We start from the raw sequence: 12562 nt of genomic DNA, 5'->3' as shown, positions 1-12562 counted from the left end.
CTGAGCAGCATTTATTATTTTTGTATGTGCTCAATTTTTTAGCAATGAAGACATTTCCTTTCAAGGTTGTTAAGCTTTGAACTTTCATTTTGTGAAAAGGCTCGAAATTTCCTTCATTCTTTGTGGGCATCCAACTCTAACAGACACATAAATTAATAGACTAGGAAATATTTAACGGTCTAAGTTCAAACAAATATGTTTACTTTGGCTGAATTGATGTTGCTATTAATTGCTGTTGAAATAAACCACTGTACAAAGAAATATGCCCTGGAGGATAAATGTGACACTGCTAAAATTAAAACTCAAATGAGAATTATCTGCAGATTTTAGTGTTTCAAATTCAATTTGGAGAATTCAGTTCTTTAATGTAATACTGATAAAATCATGTTATTGATCCTGCATACTCATCTCTTCTCAGGGATTAGAGAACAGGCTGTTACGAGTATGTAGCAATCCCCCTTGTACCTGCGTATGTGGGGAGGTGATTGTCCAGCTCTGCTGGTCGCGCACTGGATGTAGTCATGGCTGCAAGCAAGTCATGCACATGGAGAACGAGGTGTCTCTGTGAAAGAAATGTAGAGAGAAAATTTTAGGTCAACTAATTAAAAATTCCCATCAGTCTCTAGAACAGCATCCCATATGCAAAGGAATACTCTGTCGCCCAGGCTGCAGTGCAATGGCAGGATCTCGGCTCACTGCAAGCTCCGCCTCCCGGGTTCACGCCATTCTCCTGCCTCAGTCTCCCGAGTAGCTGGGACTAGAGGCGCCCGCCACAACGCCCGGCTAATTTTTTTTTTTTCTTTTTTTTTTTTTGTATTTTTGGTAGAGACGGGGTTTCACCGAGTTAGCCAGGATGGTCTCAATCTCCTGACCTCGTGATCCGCCCGCCTCGGCCTCCCAAACTGCGGGGATTACAGGCGCAAAGGAATACTTCTTATACAGATATATAATTTTTTTGTCCCACTAGGAAAAAATTGTGCCCCAATCCTTTTCTGTCCCTTCTTACTAAATGTGAATCTTGAAAGCGTTTATTGCTTCATGGTCTTCCTCCATTTGGCCCCATCCTAGTTCTTGCTTTGCTTTTAGATGCTGGGGAGCCATCTTGGGAGAAGCGTGCCCATTACATGAGATGAAGTGGTCTTCAAGGGGACAATAAGGGAGTAAGTGCCTTGTAGAAAGAAGCAAAGAGGAAGAGAGGTTTCTTTGTTTGTTTTTTATTTTTTATTTTTATTTATTTATTTATTTATTTTATTTTTATTTTTATTATACTTTAAGTTCTAGGGTACATGTGTACAACGTGCAGGAAGAACTTTCAAACTTCTCCTTTTCTTTCTTTCTTTTTTTTTTTTTTTTTTTGAGATGGAGTCTCACTCTGTCACCCAGTCTGGAGTGCAGTGGCGTGATCTCGGCTCACTGCAACCTGTTTCTCTTTTTGTTATTAGGTTGTTGCAAAAGTAATTGCGGTTTTTGCCATTGCTTTGAATGGCAAAAACCGCAATTACTTTTGCAACAACCTATTACCTAGGCTAGAGTCAGAGCCCCTCACCTTGAGAGTGATGAGTTGCGAGAGTCTGCCCCCAGCAGGCAGATTGAGAGAGTGCATGGTTTAGCGGAAGGATAATTTTAGCTACAGTCCATGGACAGAATGGAGATGTTGCAATTTGATGCAGATCATCTGAAAGTCTTGTGCAATATCTTGATTAAGTGTGGACAGAGCACCATAAAAAAGGAATTTGGAAGTTGGAAACATGCTGGGTTCAGGCAGACATAAAAGGCAGCATCTGGAAAACCTATCAGGACTCAATTTCAGGACAAGTGATCATAGGTAGGTGGGATCATGGAACTTGACCTCAAGGTTACACTATAGGAACAATAAATAGGTTATGAAGATAATGAGCACGTAAACAGCACCACCAAGGAGTCTCAGTAATAGATTTGTAACAAAGGAGCAGAGCAGAACTCTTTATAAGAGCTAGATGTTCATAAGGAGAGGGTTGGCACAGCAGTGGTTCATGCAGAATCTCCTGAGATGCAGATAAACCTTTTCTGATTGGGAGAAGGTTATTCCAAAACTTGAGGTGGAGATGTAGTCACAGGAAAGTAGCAAGAATATATGGGGGAGCTGAGACATGAAGAGGCATTTCCTAGAAGGGAAAATTAGGCTTTAAAGTCAGGCAGATGGGTTTGCCTGGGAAACAATCAAGAGCGCTGAGTCTGAGCCAGGGAGCTGGTGGGGAGTGAGCCAAAGTGTGTCAGGTAAGGCAGAGAACCAAAACCAGATATCAGGTGACAAGTCAAGAATGAGTAACATAGAGTACATGGATAGGTCTGGGCAGGGCTGGGAAGATATGGACTTGGCTCTATGTGCTTGGCTAGCTAAATGTTTTGCAGCTGTATCTACAGGTGCTTTTATTATCATGCAGCGTGGCAAGGAATGTTACTATAAACAGCTTGGGTCCTAGGTTTTGGGATGGGAAGAAGCCCCAGCTCCTGGGAATAACTGTGATGTCACCATAACACATGGTGACTTGTCCCAGCAAATGGAGCAGGGACATGGATGAGGAAAGCCACAGAAAAGTATTACAGCTAGGCACAGTGGCTCACGCTGGTAATCCCAGCACTTTGGGAGGCTGAGGCGGGTGGATCACTTGAGGTCAGGAGTTCGAGACCAGCCTGACCAACATGGTGAAACCCATCTCTACTAAAAATACAAACATTAGCCGGGCATGGTGGTGGAGACCTGTAATCCCAGTTACTCTGGAGGCTGAGGCAGGATAATTGCTTGAACTTGGGAGGCGGAGGTTGCAGTGAGCCAAGATCATGCCATTGCACTCCAGCCTGGGTGACAGAGCAAGATTCTTTAAAAAAAAAAAGAATATATGCAAATGGAAAAAGGGAAGAAGAGATGGACGAAATTTATATAAAATTCAGAAAAAAAGTAGAGACGGAAGGAAAGCAGTTAAAATGTCTAACATAACTATAATTGAACTTTAAGAGGAGATAACAGATTGGAACAAAGCAATATTTGGTGGGGTAAAACTGATTATTTCCCAAAAGTGACAAAAGACATGAACCTATAAATTTAAGAACCCCAAACTGTATAAACAGAGGAAAAAAAAAAAAAAACAACACGCAGGCAAAAGTGCAAAAAAATCTTTCTTAAAAAGAAAGAAAGAAAGAAAAAAAAAAAAGACATGCAGCCATAATAGAAGCAATGGCAATATTGACAACTGAAGTCTCAATGATGAAAGGCAGGAGACAATGTAATAACATCTTTAAAGTACTGAAAGGAAATGCCAACCTCGGCTTTTATGCCTTGCAAATATATCCTAAAAATAAAGATGAAATGAAAACATTTTCAGCACACACATATGAAAGCTGAGAGAATTTATCCCTAAGAAATCTGTACTGAAAGAAATTTAAAATGGAGTTCTTCAGCAGAAAGAAAATTATACCCAATGGAAACACAGAAATTCAAGAAGACATAAAAATCAATGGATAAGAAAACTAAATGGACAAAAATAAATGGCTAGGGATTGAATGTTAATGATACAATACAATAATATTGTGTGGGGTTTAATTAGATATGTAGAAATAAAAAGCATGAAAACTATAAGAGAGAATAAGGGAGTGGGTAAATGGAATTAAAATGCTCTGAATTTATAACATTTTAAGGAAGAGTCAAAACTTCTATTTACAACACACACATTTTAAATGTAATAATCATAAAGATTGCAAGAAAAAGGGAAAAGATATAAAGTACACACACTAAAGAAAAGAAGCTTGAGTGTGTCAAAAGTTGATCTTGAGGAAGAATCATTATTTGAAATAAAGAGGAAATTTCATAATGAATATATCAGTTTTATTATAATTCCTGTGTTTATAACGTCTTTCTTAAAACCCATGTAGCTGGATCCTGTTTCTTTAATTCAGTATAAAAACCTTTATTTTTTAACTGGACTGTTTACTCTATTTACATTTAATGTAAAATGTGATTGAAATTATGTGTAATATATCATGTTAGTATTTGAAATCCAGGATTCTATTACAGCAATCCCAGAGGAACCAGATAAACCTACTACTGTCTCGTCAAATGGTCTAATCCAAGGTTATACAACTTGCGGCCCATGGGCCACATACAGTCCAGGATGGCTTTGAATGTAGTCCAACACAAATGTGTAAACTGTCTTAAAACATTGTGAGATTCATTTTTAACTTTTTTTTTTTTTTTTTTAGCTCATTAGTTATTGTTAGTGTATTTTCTATATGGCCCAAGAAAATTCTTCTTCTTCCCCAGTGTGGCCCAGGGAAGCCAAAAGATTAGATACCTCTGGTCTAATCTGTCTGCACATTGACATCCCTCATTTGGTTCACTTTTGCCTCCAAGTTTTGCAATAGTGCAACAGACTAGCAGAAACTAAGGCACATACAAGCACTCTAGATGCAAAAAGTCTGTACAGAAAAGTAGTCCAGAAAGGGTTCGGGTGGATATTGCGTGAACTAACCTATGGGATTGACTATAAGCCAAGTAAAGGGAATGGGAAAGTAAGACATCCAAAAAGAGAGAAAAGCACCTTTCAAGACATGTTGGCATACAGCCATGTGAGTAGAACCAAATTTCTTCATGGCTTCCTTTCCTTCTTGTATTACAATTTAGAAACTTGGACTTAGGAGATTCACAATGCTTCTCCATAATATATAATAAAGAGTTTTCAGGAGTGTGTGTGTGCTTTGGACACCTTGGTCAAATGACTTATCCTGCTATGGCTCATTTTTGTCATCTAAAATTCAGTATAATAATACATTACACAATTAACTGTTGTAAGGGTTAAATTAAATAAGGCGAAGTACAGGCAAGGATGTAGTGTAGTCTTGAAACATGGAAGATGTGTTTCTGATGTCTGGCAACGATCATGGCAGTTTATAATAAGAAAGAGGACTTGGGACAAGTGATGTGCCATTTACTTTACTTTCATCAATTAGGAGTCAATCCTACTAGGCCAATAGCCAAAGGAAATGGTGAGCAGAACTTATGGTGGCACATTCATTCTTGACTCACATGTGAACACAATATAATTTCATGTCTCCTTGATAAAACTACTTTTCTACAAGGAAAAATAAAAGGCAAGTAGAGAGATTTCAGCCCACGGATGAAATACACAGTGTAACATGAGACAGCTGTTGCAGAGCCAACAAAAAAATCATGTTCAGTTAAGTGAGTCACAATTCCTTAAAATTTTATTCCATGCCCACAAATGCAGAAGGCTCCCTGAGGTTGAGTTATTATTATCTTTTTTTTTTAAGTTTCATTGAGGTATAAGTTATATGCAATAAAAATAACCAATTTTAAGTATACAATTCAATGAGCTTTGATGAATAACTACAATGGTAACCAACATGATATAAAACAGAAACTAATCCTTTCCCCCACAACCCAGACCTTGGGCTAACTGATTTGCTTTTTGTCACATTAGTTTTGCTTTTTCTAGAAAAAGATATCATACAATATATAATCTTGGTGGCTGGTACCTTTTATTTAGTAATGTTTCTCAACTTTTTGTGTTTGTTATGGTCCCTCTAATGAGTATTTTTCCCTAATTGTCTCTCCCCACTTAATGAAATTTTGATACCACAGATATATCTATATGTCTATTCACTGTGTATACACCTGTGCTTTATACAGAGTAAGATTTTTTTTCACACCTCAAAATGTTTTGCCCCTCACAAGGTGCTATCACCCCATTGAGAATACATGATTTAGTGTAATGTGTTTGAGATTCGTCAGTATTGTGTGTGTCAGAAGTTGGTTCATTTTATTGCTGGGTAATATTCCATTATACAAAGAGACATTCGATAAATGAATAAGAATAATTGCATATGTGTTGCAAAGGTCAGGGAGTGAGTGCATAATTCAATTACTGTTCTTTCTCAAATCTTAGTCTCCCTGGTGTCAGTAGACATATCTCTAATAACACAATTGTTCAAGTCAGAAATCTGAGAGTATCAAGACACTTCTTTTTTCCTCATTTCCCCATATCAAATCCATTAAAGGCTGCCAATTTCATCTCTTGATTATTGCTTGAATCTTGTCTCAAGGGATCAGATTTTGCCACTGTAACCCAGAACATTCCAGACATGTAAGGCTATCAATCTTTATCGTAGGAGAGATGGGAAGCCATTGAAGGGATTTAGATAGGAAACTGACATGACTTTCTTAGTGAAATTAAAAGATTACTAAATCTTTTATAGCAAGCAATGAATAAGAATATGGAGAATGAATTGGAAAGGACTGAGAGTATTTGTGGATCGGATCTTTCAGGAGTCCAGGGGATGAATGACAATGGCTCTGTCATGAATTTGCAAGGCCTTTGAGGGTAGGAGATGAGAGAGTTGGGAGACGTGCTGTATTTCCAGTGGGGCCCATGGGAAGGCTTAGCAAGGCCTCACTCACTGCTAGAAGATAACATAACTGTAATGAGAAATTCAGGTAAACCTTCCTACTGCTTGCTGCTGTCTTGACTTAGATGGTATTTTTGGTCAAATTAATCAGTTTTCTAAATGAATTGAGTATGAATATTCTTGGGTCATTTGCTAATAAGTAAGAAAGAATTAGAGAATTATAATCATGCCCATAAGAAAAAAAAAATGTATACTTCATGAATCCATCGATCTTTCTATCCATCTTACAACTTTTTAAAGGGTTACTGTAGTACTAGTATCCAAGTACCAGCTCCAGATGGTCTGCAATCCTCCTGAAGTTTTATGTAAATTGTCTTATCTACATACATCTCTCTGGGGGGCAACTTGAAGATTAAGATTTGATTTTTATTCCTATTAAAGAGTAAGAATCAATGGCTTACTGTGTTTTAGGTCTAGGGTATGCAAACATTCATAGGACATAATCTTCATTCTTAAAGCATGTAAAGTTTATATCATGTAAGCAGATAAATGACAAAATCACATTGTCAGTGCTATAAAAGAGATAGGAACAAAGCTCTGAAAGCTTGTCAGTTACTCTGGTGCTTTGTCTCCTCCAGGTGACTTCCCAAATATGCCTGGCCACAATACCTCCAGGAATTCCTCTTGCGATCCTATAGTGACACACCACTTAATCAGCCTCTACTTCATAGTCCTCATTGGAGGGCTGGTGGGTGTCATTTCCATTCTTTTCCTCCTGGTGAAAATGAACACCCGGTCAGTGACCACCATGGCGGTCATTAACTTGGTGGTGGTCCACAGCGTTTTTCTGCTGACAGTGCCATTTCGCTTGGCCTACCTCATCAAGAAGACTTGGATATTTGGGCTGCCCTTCTGCAGATTTGTGAGTGCCATGCTGCACATCCACATGTATCTCACGTTCCTGTTCTATGTGGTGATTCTGGTCACCAGATACCTCATCTTCTTCAAGTGCAAAGATAAAGTGGAATTCTACAGAAAATTGCATGCTGTGGCTGCCAGTGCTGGCATGTGGACGCTGGTGATTGTCATTGTGGTACCCCTGGTTGTCTCCCGGTATGGAATTCATGAGGAATACAATGAGGAGCACTGTTTTAAATTTCACAAAGAGCTTGCTTACACGTATGTGAAAGTCATCAACTATATGATAGTCATTTTTGTCATAGCCATTGCTGTGATTCTGTTGGTCTTCCAGGTCTTCATCATTATATTGATGGTGCAGAAGCTACGCCACTCTTTACTATCCCACCAGGAGTTCTGGGCTCAGCTGAAAAACCTATTTTTTATAGGGGTCATCCTTGTTTGTTTCCTTCCCTACCAGTTCTTTAGGATCTATTACTTGAATGTTGTGACGCACTCCAATGCCTGTAACAGCGAGGTTGCATTTTATAACGAAATCTTCTTGAGTGTAACAGCAATTAGCTGCTATGATTTGCTTCTCTTTGTCTTTGGGGGAAGCCATTGGTTTAAGCAAAAGATAATTGACTTATGGAATTGTGTTTTGTGCCGTTAGCCACAAACTACAGTATTCATATATGCTTCCTTTATATTGGGAATAAAAATGGGTATAGGGGAGGTAAGAATGGTATTTCATTACTTGATCAAAACCATGTCTTGATCCACCCAAAACAAAAGGACTATAAAATGTCAGAGCCCTCATTGTAGTCCTTATGGGATCCCTCCCATCTCTGAGTGATGGCCGTACAAAGACCAGTGATGTTGAATCCACCTGGAGTTGCAATATTACATTATTTTCCAGTACAGAATATCTGTGTGGCCCATGAAAGCAACATAGGTTTTAAGAGTTTTAGAGTTTCATTAGCTCATTCTAAGTTCCTCTGTTTGAAGCATGGTCTCTTAGGTTTTGGACTGAACTCAGCCCTTTAGTTCTTTTCATCCCACTTCACCTTAGGTAAGTAAATCCTGGCCACTACCCAGCTCCAAAGACACAAACTCTCCTTCGCTAACCAGGTTAGATGTCCCATTCATCTCACACCCTGATAAAAACTGATAAGGGGAGAGAATAGTTAAAAATTTTTCTAGGGTATCATAACTCTGGTAGGAAGTCACCTGTCTAGAAATCAAGAGAAAAAGAACGTGTGGCCTCCTGTTATAACAAGGGTTTCTAGATTTGTCCTGTGAAAGGACGTTTAAGGACTTGGGGATCAACTTCCTCAATTATCACCAATTGCACTGTTGCTCCAAAAATCATTTAAAAGCTTACTGGACATATCTACATAATGATGAAACTGTAATTTAGAGAATATCCCTGACCAATGTGCTGGTAGGCATTAAAATGAGTTCCCAAGGGAAGGGATTAAAATTTTTTTCTCTTCTGTTTTTTGAGAGAATTTCTAGATGTCCTGGGCCACAGTTAATTAAGATTTTTAGGGGAGACAGAAAGTTATACTGAAATCTTTAGAGCTCCCTTCCACCGTTAAAATTATATATGTATTTAAATTACACCTTAAGTTCTTGGGTACATGTGCAGAATGTGCAGGTTTGTTACATAAGTATACACGTGCCATGGTGGTTTGCGGCACCTGTCAACCCATCTACATTAGGTATTTCTCCTAATGCTCTCCCTCCCCTAGCCCCCCACCCCTGGACAGGCCCTGTTGTGTGATGTTCCCCTCCCTGTGTCCATGTGTCTCATTGTTCAACTCCTACTTATGAGTGAGAACATGTGGTGTTTGGTTTTCTGTTCCTGTGTTAGTTTGCTGAGAATGATGGTTTCCAGGTTAAAATTATATATTTTTAAATAAATGAAAACTATGTTTTTAAAAGAGGACTTTTGAGAAGTATATAGAGAAACCATTAATTTAGACTCTGTGAGATTAGGCTGCATGAAGAAGGTTTTCTGAATATTTGAAGAGTGGATAAATAAATGTACTCAAAAGCAATAAAATTATAATCCTTTAAAATATAGGAAACATAACTAATGGGAACTAGGCTTAATACTTGGGATGAAATAATCTGTATAACAAACTCCCATGACACATGTTTACCTATGTAACAAACCTGCACATGTACCCCTGAACTTAAAATAAAAGTTTAAAGTAATAATAATAAAATAATATGGATTTTCTTTCCAAATTCGGAATTACTTTTTGTAAAATTTTATTAATAACTTGTGACATGTGGCATGTTAAACTGATTTTATTTCAAGAACTTCTATTACTGGCTAGGTTGATACATAGGCTGGTGGGTTTTTGCTTTTTGGATTTTTTTTGCTCCTGCCCATACTTCCAGTGTCTTCAATGTTTTATCTTAAAATTTTCCCAGGATCTGATCCAGTTTCATATTTAATGCTTCAGAAAACCTGAAGTAATTAGTAACATGAATAGAATAACGGAATGAATTAAGGGAACTTTTTTTTCATCAAGGTATATCTTCAGGATTTAAAAGTTTTTCTTAATTTATTATCACTCTGGGGATCCACAAATTCCTCAGATGAATAAGAAATAACTCTGTGAATTTCTGTGACCACTAAAATTACTGAGCCACAGAAATTAATTCTGAGGAAGCAGAAGTAGCAACATAGTTCAAACACGACTTGTTTCCATATATTTTTGTTTTATATATTCTTTTAAATGTCCTTTTAAATAGGTAATATTTCTTTTCTTTCTTGCCTTTTTTCCATTTATTTTTTACATTTTTTCTTTCTCATTTTGAGCCATAAAATTTATAAGACAGTTACTAAGACCCCTGATAGTTTTAAGAAAATTTATAATACCTATAAATATGTAAAAAAAATTTAGAAAAATATTTAAATTAAAAGTATTCATGAGAATTTCATTACCTTGTAGATTATGTCATACTCTCTTCCAGATTTTAGATATGTTGAGGTCAGGCAATTCAAAAGAATTAATCTCTGTATTAATCTGTTATAATGTTAACGTAACACTATGTTTTTTTCATATATTATAATAAAGGGCTTATTAGAAATGTTCTCAAAATATAGAAATGCAATATTTCATAATATATCTTTTTCATCAGTATTTATGGAATAAATAGAAAAATTTTAGTTTTCCTGTTCTTTGTCTTTAATCAATACAGAAATGAACCTCATGTGACACTGGGAGTGACATTGGCCTCTAGGGCCACTTTTGGATATCACCATTATAAGAGAGCACTAGTATTAGCATTTGGCGGTGGGAGCCAAGGAATAGACATCTTGCCTTGCACATAATTGTCTGTACAATAAAGAAGTATCAGGTCTTGCTCTCTATTTGAACGCCCTATTAGATATTAATGAAGTGAAACATATACTCATAACAATCAGAGCAGCTATCAGGTTTTACCCAGTTTTCATAAACACATAGTATTTTTTTCGTATAGCTTTAATTCTCTGAATTTTCTGGAAATGCAACTATCATGGATTGAAGAAAGATTTTGCTTTGGTTTCCTCTGAACTTTACCAAGAGTTGTTCAGTCCTTTGGAAATGACATTATAAGTAGCAATACCATTTATGACATTAAACTATGACACAACATACCTGTAAGCAATATTTGTAGCTATTGTATTCCGGAGATATTACATACAGGTGTCAGCATCAGACTCACTCATTTTGTCTCTTTATGTGATTATGCCTGAGCATTTACACACTGAATTATATACTGTTATCCATAACTTTTCTTTTCATTACTCATTTATATTACAGTGAGAACATTATACATAAAAATAATGTGTATGTTTACATTTTTAGTGTAGAAAGCATATACATTTCATTTTGAAATGGTAAAATTATCTGTAAGTTTCCTTTTAGAATGGTAAAAGTATTACCAAAAAGCAAGCTATTGGGTCTGAGAAAGCTGAGAACCACTGAATTACCACAAAGGGACAAAATAAGAGGGAAATTTATAAATTTTAACATTATAAACAGGAAAAATATTTCGGTGTTTTTGAAATACTTACCTCATCTTCATTCAATTCTAAATTACTTCTTTTGTTTCTACAGCAATTAAATGCAACTTTTAGAAAATGGTGAAGAAAATATACATGTGTATTTTCTTTTTTAATAAGAAAAATACATTTTTTTTGAGCCTCACCACTCTCAGATTGGCTCTTGATCAATATCTACCAGATTTTTAACCCAGACATAATAATTTTTGAGGCCCGGGGAGAAAGATCTCTTCAGGCACCCATTAAAAGGGACACTATTTGGCTCTTGTTTATTCCTTAATTTTCTTGTGAAAGGATCATTGAGTCCCCTGCCTTCCTCCTCAACTTCATTTAAATTAAGGAGAAAAAGATTGTTTCACTTGTAGGTGAAATGAACTTTGTGTAAAGTGATTCAAGAGGTGTTAATAAATCCCTCCTGCCTCCCCAGATCCTCCTCAATGAAGCTGCCATGAAAACTTGATTGTTGGGTTAAGAATCAGTTTTTCTGAAGGAGGGTATTGGGCCAATCCATTCTCAGTCATTGGCTTTTGGTGTGAAGTTAGAATTTGGGACGCTGTCATAGCTTTGATTGGATAGATTTTGCCCACTTTCCTCTATGAGACAGACATAGGCCAAAGACTCTCACACCTATTGGTACTGGTAGGAACAAGGAAGCTCTTCTTGTTATAGGGGCCAACTACAGCATTTTGTAGATAGTTGGTACTGAGAGCTCCATGGTAAAGGGGCACAGGGATGGCAGAACTATGGGGATAAAGCCCAGAGATTGCAACATGCCAAGGGACACCCATGGGTATTGGAAACCAGGGGAATCTGAAGACCCAGCAGGAGCTGCTGGGGAAATGAGACCCAGGTCTGAGAACGGCTAACTGAGAGCAGGTGGGGCTTGTGTGAGTCTTGCTCAGGAGTTCTGAGCAAACAGGACTGCTCTTGGAAGACAGGACAATGGAGGCAGCAAACAAAGACAGTTTTGAACAGGAGGTAAGAAAGTGCTGGAGAGCGTGGTTTATTTTATTTGCAGTTTGTCCTAATAGTTTATGTCATTAGCAATGAATTATTTCTGCCCTTTGTTGCTGATCTGGGCCACAGATCTCATGGAGGACAGGGTGTGGTTACAAAGATGTAACCACTGGCAACCTGATCAGAGATTTTGGATAAAGATCTCCAGCTCATCCTTAAGTCAAGTAAGAAAAGAATCCCTTG

General features: G+C 37.3%; 1 protein-coding gene across 4 annotated transcripts in view; it reads left to right on the top strand.

Annotated features, from left to right (window-relative positions):
• The window catches only part of LOC100450487 (probable G-protein coupled receptor 141), a 66858-nt gene extending 56375 nt beyond the window's left edge, over positions 1–10483 (top strand). For 2 of the 4 annotated variants that reach the window (XM_054559305.2, XM_054559303.2), the window contains one exon: positions 7038–10483. In XM_054559305.2, the coding sequence (XP_054415280.1) occupies positions 7052–7969 (918 nt within the window). In that variant the 5' untranslated portion in view covers positions 7038–7051 and the 3' untranslated portion in view covers positions 7970–10483. Of the gene's footprint in view, positions 1–1086; positions 1161–1308; positions 6488–7037 lie in introns of those variants that run through there. The other 2 variants (XM_054559304.2, XM_054559302.2) reach the window with 2 other exon arrangements.
• Positions 10484–12562: the final 2079 nt, after the last annotated feature.

This window comes from Pongo abelii, chromosome 6 (assembly GCF_028885655.2).
Source record: "Pongo abelii isolate AG06213 chromosome 6, NHGRI_mPonAbe1-v2.0_pri, whole genome shotgun sequence".
Lineage (NCBI taxonomy): Eukaryota > Metazoa > Chordata > Mammalia > Primates > Hominidae > Pongo > Pongo abelii.
This window is presented reverse-complemented; position numbering and strand designations above follow the sequence as displayed.